At 52.0% G+C, this 18811-nt stretch overlaps 1 protein-coding gene across 1 annotated transcript; it reads right to left on the reverse strand.

Annotated features, from left to right (window-relative positions):
- Positions 1-13937: 13937 nt before the first annotated feature.
- Positions 13938-17906, reverse strand: HOXC12 (homeobox C12). The gene is made up of 2 exons (XM_028533181.2): positions 17297-17906; positions 13938-16570 (listed from the first exon to the last, which is right to left on the reverse strand). Exons 1-2 carry the CDS (start codon positions 17904-17906, stop codon positions 16332-16334), a joined length of 849 nt encoding a protein of 282 aa, XP_028388982.1. The 3' UTR covers positions 13938-16331.
- Between the last annotated feature and the right edge of the window lie 905 nt (positions 17907-18811).

Below are 18811 nucleotides of genomic sequence, written 5' to 3' on the forward strand. Positions count from 1 at the left end.
TAATTGTATTTTTTTCCTAGCTGCTGCTCTCTTTTTCCCCAGGATTGAGGGGAGGAGGAGGGTTCTCACGCGTGGGGGCTCTTGACTCCTTGTGGTGATCAGCCAGAGGCCAGGGTGGGGATGAAGACCTTTTTCCCCACTGCTTGATTCAGCCAGAGATATGAATCCTCCGCCCCAAGTCTTAGGGACCCTTACTCTGCCAACGCACAGAGGGACCAGCGCCTATTTAGAAGAGTTTGAAGAAGTCGATTTTTCCTCCCCACCAGGGCTGGGTGTCAAGACTACTTTCCCCTTTGGAAAGATTCCTCAGAGGTGTATCTGAAGTTTCTCAAAGGTGAGGCAGCCCAGCAGCAAGCCAATGTCCCAACTTTGTCTGGCTCACTGTGCTGCCGGCGGCTAAGGGACTCAGATTAGTCATAAACTGGTGGAAAGCAGTGCGCCAGCCGCCCAGCCGGTGCCTGGCGAAGTCTGGGAAAAACCTTCTCTAATGTTGTGTTAAATATTTAGTATGAGAGAGTGGCCCTGGGTGAATATTTCATGCCTGCCTTTATTGCCAATCAATGCACAGAAAGCTACATCCACTGTGGATTTTTAAATTTCAAACCCCAAAGTAAAAGGTTGGAATGAATGCCATGTATCTTCTCTCTGGGTTGGGGACTCAGCCTCAGCTTGGGGGCTGAAAAGAAAAACAATGTCAGGGTTTGAGAAGGATATGGTGGCAGGACTGGGTTTGAGGTTTCTATCCTTAGATTATCTGGAGCTAAGGTAGGTGGTGGGGCCAGACATGGGTCTCCAGGCAGACCAGCAGGGCAGTGGAAGGGAGCTGAGGAACCTGGGTCAGGAGGGGGCTAGGGGTGGGGGATAACTCCCAAGTGGAAGCCCCCAGTCCTGGTTCCAGTGTCTGCAGCCAGACTTTGGTGCTACCTTCCTGTTTCTCAGACCTGCCTTGTCTTTTTCCACATCTACCAGCTTTCTGGATGGTGTGGCCCAAGGGGTGGACTCAGTGGTTCTGCCCTCCCTTGCCTCCCATCCCTCTGGGCACCACAGGACACATTTGGTCAGTTGAAAATCACTTTATTGAAAGGTTCTGGACTGGGTCCAAGAGGCTGGAGCAACTGCCATGAGCAGAGAATGACATTGGATCCAAGAAGGAGTTGCCAGGGCATGATTTGTCGGGTAGAAGGGGAAGAACTAAAGACCCCCAAACTCAGCCCCTTGCACTCTCAGGAAAAAAAAAAAAAAAAAAAAAAAAACAGAAATGGCCCACATTCTCTTTCCACTTTAACTTTTGGTTAGAATTGGTTTCCACTTTTAAAATATCATTTGGATTATATTTCCCTTGCTAAACCTGATAGGGTATTGAGGCCCCAAAATCAGATGTGGAAGACAGAAAAATGGTGCCTTGTCCCCAAATACAACTTCCCAAAATCCACAGGAGGGTTTCTCAACCCTCCTGCCTCCCCAGATGTTCTCAGTCTTCAGAGCAGGACCTAGGGAAAAGCTGCCTCCACTGTGGGTCTCATTCTTGGGGTATTTTGGAATACCCAGGGATAGGCCTCTGGCACCCCTCTACCCATTCCTCCTTGCTAAACACTGTTTCCAAAGCCCTTCTTTAGTCCTGACCAGATCTTACTGAGGGCAAAGAAAAACTCAACTGCGGCTTTGCTCAAGTGCTGGACCGCTTCATCAGTAAGGGGCTAAGAAAAGAAAAGTCTGTTGCTTTTCCTCCTTTCTCTACCTCTTTTTATAGGGTGAGCTGGGGCCAGCATTTTTAATTATAATTATGGGGAACTATGAACTATGGTTTTTATGGGGTTTGTACTGACATCATTAAACTTGAGTTTATAGGAGGCAAAATGCTCCCCAAACAGTGATAGGAACCAACAAGAGGTTGGTGAGAGGTACCACTATTCCTTGCAGAAATGTGGATGAGGGATGAGTCTCAGCTTTGGCTTTCCCCACTTTCCCCCAGGACCCTGCTTCCTCCCCAACCCTGGCCTCCAGGGCAACGTGGGGCCCAAGCCCCCAAAGCAAATTCTGCACCACCAGGGCCGGCAGTGGGGAGGGGGCGTGCTTCCTGTGAGGAGACAGCTGTGGGCCTGAGCACTTGAATTTGACCACCAAAGTTTATTCCAGGGCCACCATAAAAGTGAGCCAGGCAGCTGCAAGTTGCTGCTGGCGGCTCTATTTCCTTGAAACAAAAAAGAAAGACAAAAAAGAATATCCAAGGAGGTGATATCCAGGAAACTCCAGGGTCTCCCAACAGAAGCGTCTGAGAATTAATATTCTTCCTCCTGAAAGTGAGGCACCAAATCTCCTTTTTTCTAGTTTTGGCCTGACTCAACTTTTCAACAACTTAAAATAAAATCCCAGCAACTAGAGGTTGCTGCTGAGGTCAAGGAGAGAATGCCCTGGCCACTGAGGTCAGCAAGACATTGACTGGAAAAAATGTCCATGGTGTGGGCTGCCGATCACCCTGCCTGGCTCTAGGTCCAGACCACTCCTAAGCTCAGCCTGAGTTGCCCCAGGCTGTACCCCAGGGCATCTACCCTAATATGAGATCCATCTGTGGCCCCAAATCTATTCCCAAGAGCCTGGCAAGTCCCACTCCCTAGAGTGGAAGTGGCTTTTTCCTCTTCATCTCATGCGTGCCTGTGGCCCCTCCACCATCCTGGAGTTCCAGCTTTCACAAGAAATCCTCCTCTTCTGTATGATCATACTGCCTCCCTCACAGCTCGGCTTGGCTCTTGGTGGCCTCAGTAAGCACTGCTTGTCTGCCTGGCCACTAGCAGGCAGCTGCGGACTGTCTGGGCAGCTGCCGCGGTACTCTGGCCAGGACTACGGACAGACTCCAGCATACTTCTCTCCCACACAAGGACGCAGAAGCAGCTTCAGAAGGGGGCAGTATCTCCTAAATTCCAGCCTCAGAGACCCTAGTGCAGCAGCATCCTCCATACAGTCTTGGCTGCCTTGCATCTTGACTACCTCCTCTGCTGCTCAGGACTCTAGAGTAGATTATGGAAGGGAAGGGGCCCACCCTACAGACTGTGAACTGGGAGGAAAACCAGGGAGGCAAAAAAGGCTGTTAGAGCTCTAGTAAGCTTAAACAGTAAATCCAGTCCCCGGTGGAATCAATACAAAGATAAACAATAAGCACATGGACACCCTCAATGATTCGGAAGCTGGGCCGGCAAGGATGCACCCGCATTAGAAATTGGCTTGCATCTTTTTGCACATATTGCTCTGTTTAATAATCCCCTTTAGAGTGCTTGGGGATTTTCAGGCCCGAGGTTTATTCTGCACTGGGGATATCTCCTACCCCCCAGTTGGGGACTAGAAGGGAATGGGACTGCTGGTTCTCAGCCCTCGCCAATCCTCATCCCTGGCCATTACCCCAAACCCAAAGCCCTAAGTCAGGCTCATCTAAGTAGATGGATGCTGCTCCGAGCTTCCTCTGGTCCCTGGACTGAATAGGAGGGAGCAGGGCGGCTCCTCTACCTGCCATCCCAAGCTCCATCCACCTTTCTCAGCAGAGGATTGCCCCAGGAGTCTAGCAATGAGAACTCACTTCTCCCCGTGAAAGTCCCATTTTATTAGTTTCACTGGCCTTTTCACCAAATGCTCTAAAATGAAGGAAATGTCTTAAAAGCTGCTGGAAATGGAGCCAATACCTTTAGACCCTCGTTTTCCAAACCCAGTTGCAGCAGCACAGAAAATGTTATTTTTCTGGGCAGAATTGCCCTGCTGGGCAACCTGGATCTCTGGGCTCCCAGTGGAGTGGAAGCCAGAGGCTGGGTTAGCCCAGACACCATTCCCCCGGACTTTAGTGCCTACTTAGGCTCAGACCCAGTCCTTGCAGATCAAAGTGAGCTCTAGGCATTTTTATGAGATCAACTTCAGTGGCTCTTTACTTGTAATCAGATGCCTGGGTAGAAAATGCAAAAGGGAACAGCCCATCAATCCAAAAAGGAAAAGGGGAGAGGGGAGAAAAAAATTCAGGTGACACATAGCAAGAAGATTCCAGTCACCAGCCAGAAAGACCATTAGCCTGCAGCAAGAATGGTTTGTGGGTCTGTCCAGCCTCCAGACCCTCCCATCTGCCTGCACATTTCACCCCATTCCTGGGAGCCGGGAAGCCTGACTCGCCTGTTTTCTGAAGCTTGATTTGAAAGCTTCCATAGCTCGGACATGCCATGTGGGGCCAGTGTGGTCGCCTGCACTTTCTGGCCATAGTGGGGAAGTCATCTTCTGCTTGGGATTTAAAAGTCTCTCCCATTTTGCTGCTTTGCTCTCTACTGTCTCCGTGGTTCACTCGTCACTGTAGCCAGAAGTTGAGTTACAGGAAGATTCACCAGAGATTTATCGCTGGCCCCAAACTTGGAGAGCCTCCTTGTCATAAACAGCCATCTATTGTCTGGACTTTTATCTCTGGGTATGGATTGTGCATTATTGAGACTCAGGAGACATAGGCCTGGCTCTGTGGGGCGTTTATGTAGCTGAGTGCTTGCTCCCCCCACCAAGGGTTCTGAGGGTAGTCTTAAGAGAGTGTACAAATTTGTGTGACGCAGGTACACTTGAGTGTTCACTGAGATGGGGAAGGTCTCTGTGCCTGGGAACATTCTGGTACATGTACTTGTGTGTTGGGTGAGGATTTGTCACGGTGTGTTTTGTTTCTGGGGCATTTAAAGTGTTCCTGTCTGGGCTCTTGCGGGTTTTATTAACCTGCATCCGCTTGGCCTGTTTATGTCCCTTAGAAGCAGATCATCTGGTGTTTTTCAATATGGGGGCCCATTGTGCGTGTGTGTTTGCCTCGTTGAGGAAATGGGCTTGGGTGATATCTTTCCAGTCCTGCTCCCTCAGATTCCTCCACCCACCCTCAGTCACACCTCAGCCTTTGCCTTTACCAGAGAGGTCTGACTCTGTCTTGCTCCCTTCAAATCCCTAAATTTTCCAAGTGGCTTCTAATTTTCTGTCACAGACAAAGCACATTTTGCAGCATGAGCTCCGGCTATCTCTGTCTTCCCCACACTGTGGGGAAATGCCCCAGTTCACAAAATGTCCTTATTCCCTGGAGCTTCCATTCCCTGAGTGGAGGGGATCTCAGAAAGGGCCTTACCCAGTCCATTTTGACCTTTTAAAATAATCTCCACAGAACTCTAGATAAAGCCAAAGAGGGCCTGCTGCTTCCTTCCAGGGGCTTCCGGGCAGCAAAATTCCTCACCCTGGCCACCCCCTCAGTCCCTTGAGCCCAGGCAGCAGGACGTTGGTCCAGATTAAGTGTTCGCTGGAGCGACAATTACCACCTTGGATCTCAGGGCCAGCTGCTGTTTTTGAAAGTTAGGATCCTTTAACACCAGCAGAAATCATCAAATCCTCCCCCTTTGTTTTTCTTATCAGAACAGGGGGTAGGAGGGCTCCAGGCCCTGGGGCCAGGGAGCTCCAGTCACCACCCCTGCTGCTCCCGGCTGTTCCCAGACTGGGCCCCGGCAGAGTCAGGTCCCTCAGTGCACCCTCTACTAGATAAGTGAAGTGGGAGGGGACAGACCCCAGACGCTCATTTTCCCAGAAGCTGAGAAGGGTGGAAGGGACAACAGTAAGGGGTTGGTGGGGCATCAGATTTAACCAGAAGCCCCCACCCTTGCTTTCTGAGTATCCCTCCCTTCCCATGCCATTAAAATTTCCATTTAAAAAGTCAATGGTTAGGCCTAAAAGGGGCTCTATGGGCGCAGAGCAGGCGAAAACACGCTGTGAGGTCCTGGAAAAAAAGAGGTGAACACTTCACAGGCACCCCATGCCGTATTCATATTCTCCATCTTTATAACTCTGTCTCTGTCTCAACCCTGGTACTGCTCTGGAAGGAAAGGGTCAAGGATTCCACTTCAGGTTCCTTTCTCCGGTTGAGCCTGTCCGCTGCCGGCAGCCCAGGGGCCCCGACGCTCTGGAACTCTCTTTCTGGCGGGCGGGTTGTAGCGTCCCCTTACTCTGTTGCTCACTGTCTCCCAAGCCGACAAATATCTAATAGACTCTTTTCTCCGCACCCAAGGCCTAGGCTGAGTGGGGTGGCGCTCGGGACAGCCGTGTTCAGCGCAGAGCTCGGTCTTCGCGCGGGAGCGATTTGCTCCCAACCCCACCGGCGGCAGCCTCCTTCTTTGCTGGTTGCCGGGTTCAAACGCTTTTCTCGCGCTTCCCTGCTTCTCCCTCTTTCTTTGCTTCCGCCTCTGGATCTGAGAAATAAATAAATCCAAGTCTCCTACCTCATCATGCATCCCCCCAGGCTCCCGCCCCCGTGCTGCCTCACTTCTTCTCCTTACCGAGTGGACCGCCTTGTTTTCAGAAGGAAATCTTAATAGTCAGACATTTAGGTTGTAAATGAACTTTTCCTGTGATGGCTAATTTTCTCTCCAGTTCTTACGTCCTGCTCTCCGCTTCGTGGTGGAATGGAACGGAGTTAGAAGTCTGCAGCAGGAGGAGAAGGGGAAGTGGGGAGAGATGCAGCCCAGAGTCTCAGACAGAGGCGAGGGACACGGTGGACCCAGAGATGTAGAGAGAAAAAGGCATCGGAGAGGGGGGATGAGGGTGGGAGGAAGGAGAGCGGGAGGGAGGGAGGGAGCGAGGGAGGGGGGCCCCAGCTGGCAGGAGTGGATCCAGGCAGAGAAAAGGAGAGAAAAGTTTCCCCGTAGTCTTCATTAGTTGACTTCTTTGTGGGCTGCTTCCCCAGTCCGCGGAGCTCACCCCCAATAAAGGAAGGAGGGGAGTGCCTGCCCTTTTTTTTCAACGTCCCAAAGTGTCCGGTGTTTACAAGATCAGAAATGCCTTGGCCACGTCCTGGCAGAAAGAAAGGATGAAATGGAGGACTGTCGCCTTCCTTATAAGGTACGATGCTAACTTGACCTTCACTTTGTCTTGGCGCCCCCCGCCCACCCAGACTGCTGCAGGCAGCCGGGCAGCGCCGGAGCCTCCTCAGACCCCTGCTTCTGCCTCCCTCCTTCCTCTTTTTTCTCTTTCATGTCTCTCTCTTCTTTCCTTTTTAAAAATTTCTCTCCACTTTCCTTCTGTATTCCTTTCTTCCTACCCTTTCCTTTTTATTTCCTTCCTTCTCTCCCCCACCTCCTACTGTATCCCTTCCTACCCTCTTTCTTTCACTTACCCCTTTTACTCTTGCCTGCTGCTTTCATGGGTTTTTTTGATTCTCTCTTGCCTAGCTCTCCACTGCGGTCTCGTCTCTTCTCTTCTCTTCTCTTCTCCTCTCCTCTCCTCTCCTCTCCTCTCCTCTCCTCTCCTCTCCCCTCCCCTCCCCTCCTCTCCTCTCCTCTCCTCTCTCTCTCCCACCCTTCCTCCCTCTCTCCCACAGCCTTTTAGTCTTTTGAATCCCAGAAACAAGAAAAATATTTTTAATTCTTTTTTCCATCTTCACCCCAACTGGTCTCCACAGCTATAGCCTGGATTCTGACCCACATCCACATGTCCCTGGGGAAGAGGGTACAGGGAAAGAAGGCCAATTTGGGGGCCAAAGGGGGCTTCATTCTGGGCCCAGTGCCGAGTTGGGAGTGACAATGAACTTGTTTTTGATAAGACCCTATTTTCCGTTCACAGACATCACCTGCAAAGTCTCTGTGACCCTAGTGGTCTTAAATTGAGGGCAAAGGCATTGATTGTCTTTGGGGGGCATGGGGAGAGTAGAGACCACTGCTCATGATACTAAAGGGGATATTTAAATACCAAATTGTTTGTTGTTCTCTGAGCTCTCAGCCCCTAAAGCCTTTGAAATTTCTTTTAAGATACCTTGGGGAGGGAATTTTCTTTTAAGACATCTTGGGGAGAGAATTAGAGATTTCCAGAGATTCACACACACAAATAAAAATAGGAAAGAGAAAGACTATGGGGGCTTCTCTACCTCACCTCTTGCTGCATTTTAGGTGACAACAGGACCTCCAACATTATTTTTAATCATATCATGTGATGCTATCAAATAAATGATATTATTGACACCCCTATAATTGTCTATTATTCATTCACTTGCTTGTAATAACTACAATACTAGATGAAACAGTTAAAGCCAAGCAAATATCCTGGAAAGTGAAACTGGATCACTGAGGCCTTCACAATTTCTTAACCCTTTTTCAGTATGTTTCAGAATTTGTAAACTCTTGCTTAGGACCTTCTTGGTTCAGGAGTAGCCATGTTGGGGGGGCTAGAGTGATATCAGAACACACTACCACCTCCTTTCCCTCTATACTGCATACATCCCCCTCCTCTTCTGCAAAGGCACCAGATAGGATCACACAATAAAAGAGAAATGCTTTCTCTCAGTCCCCCTATAATTATCCAGATCATGGCATGAATTCTTCCTTGAAAGCTGCTATGTAGTCAGAGTTGGGATTTTAACAGGAAGTGCAGGGGACAGGATCCCAAATGGGGGAAGATGGGAGAGTCCTGAGTTCTTACATTCCCAGACTTTATAGTTCTGTCTAGTGTTACATCATTCCTTCAGGCAAAGATCTTTGTTCACCTTCAGTCCTATTTCTCCCTCCCCTTCTTTTTCTTTCTCTCCCCCTTCCCTTTATTTTGGTTCCTTTAAAAGGAGACCCAGATCATCTTCTGCTTTTAATAGATGACTATAAAAGTAAAATTAATCCCCCCTGCCCTTTAATATCAATATCTCTCTGTTAAGTATGTGCATGGGTGAAAATAAACATAATTAAGTGCTGCAACCCAAATCAGCAATTACCTCCAAGATTTCCCCCCAAGACAGTGGGTCTGGCTTATCTATGAGTATTCACTCTGCTGTGAGATAACTGGGGGCTATTTGTATTATTATTTTTTTTACAAGCTCATTGGGTCCTGAGTCAGCACCAACTTGGTAGAAAAAGCAACCCTGAAGCCAGAGAGAGAGCCACAGGAGGGAAGAGAGCACCAAACCAGCTGGAGACGAAAGGGAACCACGTGGAGAAACGCAGATAAAGGAGGCGGCGGCAGGTTCCCGAATGAACGTGGCAAAGGGCAAGGCAGGCACTCAGAGACAGAGGTTTATGTATTTTTATTTAAATACATAAAATACACCATTTTGAAAAAAAACTTGGGACTTGATAAAGAAAAATGAAAAATTCAAGGAAGTGGAGGGGAGAGGGAATTATCTGAGCCACAGCATGAATGCCCCAGAAGGGCAGAACGCTGGATAAACCCATGCGGGCTCTGAGAACCACTGGTCAACTGCGGCCCTACAGAATGCCCTGCTTGTGGCCACCAGGGCTTCCTTGCCCTCCTTATCATCTTCATCTTTATGACGTGACTTGTTAACAAGACCCACGAGCTGGCCCTGCACATCTATCTCAGCTGCTCATGCTCAGCCAAGCAGCATCCGGTGGGGGTGGGGGGACCGGTGAGGCACTAATTAATTGATTCCTTTGGACAGTAATATATGGCCGCATCTACACAGAACCTGTAGACTCATAAACAATATCTCTGCTGGGTGTGAGTGCATTATCTCTCAAAGAATTTTTCCATAGGCATGTGTTATGTGGTCCTGCATTTTTAGCTGCTAAAGAAAGACCCAAGCGGGACTAATTTTTAGGGGGCCCAAATAGAGTGATCTCAGTACCAGAAAGTGCTTTAAGTCACTACTGCCTCTCAAAAAGCATTGGAAGTAGGTTTTGTTGGGGCGGGGGAGGGGGGGAGCTGGGATTATGGGATATAATTTCCCTGCTGTTTCTGTAGTCTCAGCCAAGGTTAAGGATGGGAACCAGAGCTGAGGAGCTTAGATAGGCCAGAATGTTCTCCCAGGTTGGCTGACAGGGAGTGGGGCTGCTCCAGGGATTTGAGAGAGGCATAGAATATGAGGTCCAACATTTGCTTCACGTTGCTTCTTAGACTCAAGATTTAAAGATAAAAAAATCAAAATTTAAATAGATCTTCACTTTCTGGAGTGCTGGTGTGTCCAGCACACACCTTGAACCTGTCTTTTAGCTCAGCCTGCCTGTTACGTGCTTGCCTGGTCGTTGCATTTCCCCCTTCTCCTGATTCTTAATCAGCAGCCCAGAGTAACTTTATAATATATTTATATTAGGTCTAGAAGAACACATCTTGAGACACAGGGGGATAACCTAATTTTATCATGCTAACTCCACACACAAGTAATTATGCATGCAGTCAGATCCTGCTGCAAACAGGACTTAGCACTCTAAATATAGACCCTGACTTCAGACAAGAGATGCAACAGGGAAAGAGAGATGGCAGACCGCTTATATAATAATCCATGTGGATATAGAAGGGGGTTTAAAAAGACAGAAACAATAGAAATACAGGACAGAGAAGAGGCTAGCTGATGGAGATCGCCAATGCCTGTGCCTGAGCTTCCTCCTGCTGCTGCTTTTAAAGATTGCCCGAGATATGTGTATTATAAATACAATAATATATGAAACCAAAGAATGTTCTTCAATTGTATTTGGTACATACCATGTATGCAAACATGATTTGCAGAGTATATATTTTTTCATACACTGGGTATTATATCTACACATGCACTTTGTGTAGATATAATAATATGTATTTTAAATGCAGTTTTATGTGGATATAGTAATATCTGGATGTATTTTCCATGCACTGATTTTTATATGCCCTGTGGAATGTATACACCCATGTAGCTAAATGGATGCAGGACTGTGCATTCCCTGTGTAGGATGTATGGAAGTGTACTGTTCATATCTGTAAGTGAATCTCACAAGTGGTGGCTATACATGCTTCATGCAATCTTTTCCCAGAAGATTGACTTTCTGTACAATAGACAGAAATGCCTCTGTACATATATTTTCCAGAGAAATATATTTTCCATGCCCAGAATGTGTGCGTACTACAGATACCTGTGCGGTTTAGACGGTTTCAACATCTCGGTCCCGTTGGCAGCGTGGCCAAGTGTGCATTTTATGGAGCATCTTTTCCCCGCTCCAAATGTGGACTAAACACCTACCTTTCCCAGATAGCTTTCCTAGCAACCGCTGCTCGTGGAGAGTTCCATTCTCACAGACCTGTCCTTGGAAGGAGTTCTCCACTCTGGGTCAGGAAACTGATAAAGTGGAGGCTTGTCTCCAAGTCTCCAGGAAGTAGCTACGACTCAGAGAGGGAAAATCACTCACAAGCAACAGGCTGGTCATACTGACCAAAGGTCCAACTCGGTTTGATACCCTCCAAGCCCAGCGCCTTGGCTCCCTTGCCGGGCTTCGTGGGGCCGCACGGGTTTTAGGAGCCTCTGGGCAGAGCCGCGGGCGGTGAGCGGCGCGGCGAGAGGGCGGGCGGCCGCGGTGGGGGCTGCCGCGGGCCCAGCGGAGCCGGGGCGCTTAGGAAAAACTCCCGGTTCCCGTCGCCCCGCAGCGCCTCCGACTCGGGCTGTTCTTCGAGGTCTCCCACGAACTCGCGGGGCGTCCTCCAGGCCGGCGGCGCTCAGAGAAGAGCGGCTGAGCGGGCAGAGGTCTCGGCAGCCTCCACGGCGCCGGCCAGCAGGGGTCATCCAGTCCCTCCCCGGCCCGGCGGCCCTCGGGCGCCGACCGGAGCTGCCGGCGCCGTGCGGCGGGGAACCTCGCGGGTCAGCCGGGGCTGGAGGCGTGCCGGTCGTCCTCGCCCCGGGACACTGGAGCAGACCAGAGCCGGGACCAGGACGGGCGGGAAATTGGACCGGAACCCTGGCCACCGGGCCCGGGTCGGAGCGGACGGCTCAGGCTCCCGCGTCACGCTCCAGCGGCGGACGCGCCTTTGTCTCCCGGCCTTTCTCCAGCGACGAGAGCGGCGCCGGCTGTAGCCGTGCGGGGCGTCCAGGGACACCGGGCGCCGGCCGCTTGCTTCGCGGCGGAAAACCGGCAATTCGGTCTCGACGGAGACAGACACGCAAGGGCGGCCACTCCGGCCTGAGTCTGGAGGAAGAGGCAGCTGCGGGCCCCGGGGCCGGCAACCCACCCCGAGTCGAGTTACACTGGCGCCTTCGGCGCCTCCGTGTGCCGGCGCACCGAGAGTGTCGGGGGCTCCGGGGCGCGCTTCCCGCGCGGGCCCGGGACCTAAGAATCGCTCCTTCTTCCCTAGGAATGGCGGGAGGATGGGCGGGGGCTCCCATCTGTCCAGAACCCAAGATCCCGGGGGTTTGCTTTGTTCGCAGAGTGAAGCCGGCTGTCCCTGCTCTGCTGCGGGTCTAAGCCATGGATCGCGCCGGGTTTCCGGCTGCATTAGCATCCACAGAACCCAGACTGCCAGGACCACCGCCCGTCTACTGGGTAGTGTTTTTAAATACCCTGCCTGCGTTTGTGCAGATCAGAGCCGAGTAGAACTAGGTGGATGGATGATCGCTGTCAAATACACAACTTATTTGGATGATATAAGCTTACAAACACAAAACAGCGGAATTATTTTCTGCTTGAATTCTGTAGATCATTCTTCCCTTTTCTTTCTCCTCTAGACCCAAAGACACAGCATGCTTTGTTAAGGTCAGTGGAGTAAATTGTAGTTTGAGGGCTTAAACCAGACCAATAGTTGCAAAATAGATGCATTTCTTGCCCAGATCAAGAGCTCAGGTGTGCCCTATGTGTTTGGGTTGACCTTTTAGGCGGGGAGACCCAAGGACTTGTTTTTCAGCCATTGGGAGGGGGTTATAGTGTCTTTCCTTCTCTGCCGGCTTCCCCAATTATTGAACCTCGGGCCTGCGTAGACACCACCCAACAAGGTACACTCTCAGATCGGCACTGTCTCTGGGAATAAACCAGGGACCAATTATTCCTGAACTCCCTAAATTCCTCCTCCTTTTTCAGCCAGAAATGCCTTCACTGTTAACTCTTCCTGTACAGATGTCTCTTAAGAGAGGAGGGTAGTCTCTTACCTGGGTTCACTGGGATTCAGATTCCCTCCCCCTTTATTCAGATCCAAGCACAGCCATCCAGTCCCTCCCCCAGCTCATGGCTGCCAGAAGCTATCTGGTTCCCAGCCTTGCCCACACTCTGTAAGGCCTTTGTATGAGTAAAGTTAAAGCTTGGGATCATCTTCTTCCTGCCTGGACCCCTCAGCTACATAAGACAGCTGAGGATTAGGGGCAAAGGGAAATGGGATTTGGTTGAAATTTACCAGATTTTCTGGTTGCAAGAGTAAGGAAAGGAAGGGAGACAAAGTTTTCACAACAGGAGGCATGGTTTGTAGGATGGGCTCAGTGGGGGGCCCCTGCTATTCCAGAGCAGGCCCAGGAGGGAAGAGGGGGAATTTGGAGGAGATTCTATGTTTGGAGCCGGGCTGTGATAAAGATAAACTCAGGGACAAGAGTTGCAAGGGTAGAGGCAGAAGGAGGGTGTCCTGCCCAGAAGGGAGGGGTGAGGTGGAGGTGCAGCGGGCTCATGCACTCAGCTGGAACCCAGACTCCGATCTGGACCTGAGTCTCTCTGGCTTGGCTCAGAGGGGGTCACTAGCCGAGAAGGATGGAGCCCATTTCACCAGCTTCAAGGGGTCTTTATTCCCTTGCCCAGTCTGCTTGCAGTGCACAAAATGTGCTCCCAGAACAAGGTCATGGGGTTAAGGCCATGGGGTTGAAGTGTGGACCTACAAACCCCTGCCCCATATCCCAGGGCACTACCATCATCCCAGCTCCACCCTGCTTGCACCCGCACCCTGCCTTCGCTTGGTGGAGATCCTGCAGCTCAGGCTTCCTTTTTCAGGAGCTGAAGGTAGTTCCAGCCTCCTCCAAGCGGCCCACATTATTTTTACAGCCCACAGCTTCTTAGATAGTCCTCTCCTCCCCCACAATCTACCATTCCTCCGATTTTTCTCTTTGCTAGTAATTGCTTGGGACTGGAGATTGTAGCTTATCAACAGTTCTTGATTGCTCATATATTTTTGTTGCCCCTGAAACTGCTCTTCCTTTATTATTATACATTATTATTTTTATTATTCACCTGGGGTGGAGAAAATGGAGTGGGAAACAGCAACGAAGCAGAGGATCACATTCTTTCTGGTCAGAGGAGACAATTTGTGGGGACCCAGTTAAATTTTTTTTCCTCAAAAAAATCACATCATCATACAGTCATATTTTAATTATTATTAATGTTAATATGGTGAAGCAACTTTGTACAAGGACAATATAAAGGGAAAACGTGCTAACGACAGCCAGCCGTTTGAATAGGAGGGTGCATTACAGAGAGCGGGGAGGGAGGGAGGACGTCTGCGCGCAGGGATACACAAGGTACTAGCAACAACACAGAGAACAGGACGCAGATCGACAGAGAAGCTCACAGAAATCAAGTTTAAAGCGACAAGAAGAGAACGTTGCATATCTTTTCCCCTTCACCCTTTTGAAGTGTTCTGGTCTCTCTTCTCTATCACGCTATGGGAGTCACGCTGGAGTGGTGGCGCTGGAATCCAGGAGGGGCTGCATGAAGTGGTATATGGGTGAACAGGCAAAGCGGGAGTGCCTCATGCCCAGGACCAGGCCACAGGGCAGTACAGAGGCAGCTGGAATGGCAGTGACTTCTGCAAACTTGTACATAAGTGAAAGAAGTTTATGTTGGGGGGCGGGGGAGGGGTGTCAGGTGCCCAGTGGATGATGGGAAAATGTGATTATATGGCCAGTCTATAGGGCTGTATTTGGGGATAGGAGGCTGCCTATTTGCAAGTATAGTCAGGAGAGTGGATGGGCTCAGTGGCGCCCTGGGCTCAGCTGTCCCTATGAGTTTGCCTGTGCCTCTGCACAATCCCCGGTACAGGGGCCTGAGGCTGTGCGCCCGTGGGAGAGTGGGGTGGGGGGCTCTGTGGATTGCTTTTCAAGGGTGTGTTAGGAGTGACTCTCCCAGGCAGGAAGAACTCCAAGCTAGCAGGCCAGTTTCACATTTCCCAAGCTGGGCTCAACTCCCACCAGTCCCTTGCTCCTGGCAAGGGTGGGTCAGCAGATAGGAGCATGGGGAACTCTCACCCAGATGGGATACAAACGGAGTATGGGAAGGCAAGCAAGCCCCTTCACTGCTTCTCTCTCCCAAGCCAGCCGAGGATCCACTGGGGTGGGGGTGGGGCCTGAAGGGGGCTGTGAATAAAAGGCCCTCCGCTGGAGAAGCCGCTCTGGGGGCCTCCAACAGGTTCTGGAGTTGTGCTCCGCCCTCTGCTCTGGTCCTCCGGCTCAGTGGACTCTGCAGCTGAGCCGCGAGGCGGAGGCCTAAGACAAAGGGCCACGTTGGGGAGAGGGTGGAGTGGGAGACAGAGAGGAGTTGGGTGGGGAGCTGTAGCGCCCCTCCTTCATTGTCACCAGCCTGGGAAACCCAGGCTGAGCGGGGCCGCTATGGTAGCCCCTTTAGGGGCGGATTCTCCTCCCGCCTCGTAAATTATGCCAGTCCAGCCTCCGGCTGGCCGTGACCGTGAACGCCAGCGGGGAAGGCAGAATCAGCGGCTGCAGCCTGTGGCTGCCAGAAACTCTCCCGCCAATCAATGCCGTGCTTCGAAGCCCGCTTTCACAGCCTCTTGGGTTTCCCGGAGGGCCAGATGGGGGTCCCTAGAGTGGCTATTGAACCTGGGGCTGCGACGGTTTAGCTCTCAGTTTAGCTCCCAATCCCTCGCTTGCGTTCTGGTTTGCAGGCGCCTAGGTGGCGGGAAGAGAGTATAGCAGCACACCTGTGAGCGAAAGGGCTGGGAACTAGGAAGCATTTGGGCAGCTCTGCCCTAGAGGGGACATAAGGCTGTTATCACCTTGTCCACAGCTGGGTTTGCCAAAAGTTCATGCCCCCACCTGCTCTCCCATCCAGGTCTGGAGGACCCAGACCTCTTGGACTTGGGCATTTCTGATCATTCTGTTCTCCCAAACCACACTTCCTCCTGAGTCCCCCCACTTCCTCCTGCCCTCCCAGAGCTTCCCAGTCAGCCTCCACTCTCTCTGATAATCTCCACTCTTGCTCCCTCCTCTCAGCCTCTCCTAACCCCCAAAGAGCGAGTTTCAGGAGCCTTGTCCCCACCCCACCCTTGCCTCCTCCTGCAGGCAGACTTAAGACTACAGAAGGCAAATGGTTGGAGGGGGCGCCTGGGCCCTCATCCAGAGGTCCAATGCCCCAGTCTGCCCCTCCCCAGTGCTCCAGGCTTCCTTGTCCCTACCCCTGGCCTACAGCTGTGGGCTTCTCTCCCTGGCTGGGTTCTTTCCTTCTCTCTGGGGCCTGGCAGGGCCTGCTGGGGGTGTGTAGGAGGGAACCACGAACAAAACAGACAAGAGGACGTCCAGAGAGGGTCTCCCAGAGATGTCTGGTGTTCTAAGCAGGGGACTGTGTCCCAAGCAGCGCCCCCTCTTGCTCTCTGCCAGAGACAGGCTCAGTCTGGGGCTGGCTCCCCTGCCTTGCCCCCTAAAAGAAGGAGAGAGCTTGCTCCCTCAACAGAAGTCTTTTCTTTTTCATTCTCCGGTTCTGAAACCAAATCTTGACCTGCTGGTCACTAAGATTCAAGCGGTCTGAGAGTTCCCTTCGGCGCTGCCGTGTGATGAACTCGTTCACCAGAAACTCGCCCTCCAGCTCTGCCAACTGCAACTTCGAATAGGGCTTGCGCTTCTTCCGTGAGCGGCTGTGGATCGGGTACCAGGGCGTGCCTGGGTGGAGATGAACCAGCGTGTTGGCCAGAGGACCAAGAGGAGACAAACCCAGTGCCCTCGGTCTTTCCCTGGCCCCTTTCACCTTGGCCTTATGCCTGACCCCAAGCCCTTCCTCTCCTGACTCCTCTCCTCTACACAGACCCCCACATCCCCACCAACTCCAATCCTTCATCATTCTCTTTTTCCTCTTTCACCTCTTTTCCTCGCCTCCCCAACTACCTACCACTGCAGTACCCCGAACTGATCTATATTCCTATCCCCTCACTTCTCCCCAAACCTCTTCTCCAGGATATCCTGGCCCTTTCCTCTCCCATCCCCCAGGACAGGGTCCCTGGTCAGTTAGGACAGACATGAGCAAGTGGCGAGTGAACCGTGTCTACTGGAGTTTCTTAAAAGAGAAAGATGTAGGTAATGGGGGCTGTAGGGAAGCGGAGATAGAAGCCCTGGGAGAGCGGGGGACTAAGCTCTGGGTCTCCACCTTCCCACTCGGCCGGCCTGGGGATGTCTCTGCTAGAATCCCAGTCTCCGGAGCTCCAACCACAGGCTGATGCAAAAAGAAATCGCTTCAGTTCTTTTATGGGGATATTTACATTTTTAGGGCTCTCTCAACCCCCACTTCTTTTTCCTCACTATACATTCTGTCACCCCAGGAGGCCCTAGCTCGGTCCTACCCTGCCCACCCTGGTAAGATGTCCCGCCCTAAGTGAGTCCCACGGTGCTTACCGCTGGCCGAGAGCCCGCCACCGGGATTTAAAGGTGATACCAAGCTGCCAGGGTCCCCCGCGCCGGCGCCCTTGTTGCCCTCGTTGAGCAGGGAGGAACTGGAGTCAGATTCCAGAGACTGGCACGAGGGCGGGTCGTGTGGAGGTCCCGTGCCACCATCGCCTCCGCCGCCGCCTGCAGCGTAGTCGTACTTGAACCCGAGCGCAGGCGGCCCTGACGGCTCCAGCGGCAGCAGCGCTGCCCCGGGCCCAACTCCTGGGCCCGGGTCGCGCCCGCGCTCCTCACGCTTCAGGCCCCCGCCGCCGCCCTCGGCACACGGCTCTCGGTAGTAACTCTTGCTGTCCTCCACGCGCGCCAACTCGCACGTGCGGCCGAAGGGAGGGTTGAGCGACACTGGGCTTCCGAGGTAGGGCTGCGGGTAGCCATTGCACGGCTCCGCCGACGGCCAGGGCAGCGAGCACACGTTGTCGCGGCGCGGGTAGGACAGCGAAGGCAGCCCGGGCAGCTGCGCCCCAGACGCGCGGAAGTTGGGGAAGTAGAAGGTGTCTCCCGTGTGGATGTTCACCAGCGGCCCCACAAACCCGGGATTCAGGAGATTATGCTCGCCCATTTCCGCGGGGCCGGACCGGCAGCTTCTACTTTATTACTATCTGACATTAAACATAGTTAAACCTGCGCCGGCCACTCATTGGCCGTGGGGCTCACGTGGGCAAGTCCGCTAGGGGGATGGGTGGGGACAGCGAACCCCCCCACCCACCCCTTACCAATTCCAACTTTCCCCTTCCCCAATCGTGGGGGGGGGGTAAACTTATTCACTGGCTTCTGTTTTTTAAAAAATAAAATCACGTAAAACCTAAGGCAGAGCGTGGGGAAATCGCCTTACGCGGGGCAAGAGGAACCGCACTAAAAATACCCGCACGCACACTTCTGTACCCTGCAGTCCCCAGATGTGCTACCTTCTCACCAACAGCTGGCCGAGCACAGCCCATCCCTCTTTAATTAGCTCCTTTATTAACTAAAACCGTTGGAATTTACAATAACTCCCCAATAAATTACTATTAGATATTGTGTCATATAAAGTTTACTGGCTGTTTAAGGAGACGGATGAGCCCTTTGGCTGAGGGCTTATTTACAGTAGGGGTGAAGCAGGGGTAAGGACAGGTTTCCTTGCTGTGATCTCTCCCAGCCGTTGGGCTGCTGTGCCCTTCTTCTTCCGATCTTCCTCCTCAGGAATTTGGAGAGACATTTGGGGCCCTTTCCTCCAGGAAGGGCTCAGGGAGAATTATTAATGTGGGGTCTCGCCCCCAAGCTAGGAATCACCCCAGCCTCACACCTCCACTCAACTGTTAGAGAAGGGACGCGGATGCAGAGGGAGGCAGAAAAAGGAGGTGCTTGGTTCAGTGTGAACCTGCCTGCCTGCTCTTGAAAATCTGGGGGCTTGGACTGTTCTTCACTGTGACTCTGGGTCACAGGGACTTCTGGGGTGGTGTCTCCCAAACTCTTTGCAACAAAGAA

The sequence above is a fragment of the Phyllostomus discolor genome, chromosome 2 (genome assembly GCF_004126475.2).
Source record: "Phyllostomus discolor isolate MPI-MPIP mPhyDis1 chromosome 2, mPhyDis1.pri.v3, whole genome shotgun sequence".
NCBI lineage: Eukaryota > Metazoa > Chordata > Mammalia > Chiroptera > Phyllostomidae > Phyllostomus > Phyllostomus discolor.

What these genes read in the sequence shown, in the direction of transcription:
- HOXC12 (XM_028533181.2), bottom strand. Translation starts at nt 17,906, where the DNA reads ATGGGCGAGCATAATCTCCTGAATCCCGGGTTTGTGGGGCCGCTGGTG. An exon ending in TGGCGGGCTCTCGGCCAGCG is followed by an intron (nt 16,571 to 17,296) that starts GTAAGCACCGTG and finishes ATCTCCACCCAG; the next exon opens with GCACGCCCTGGTACCCGATC.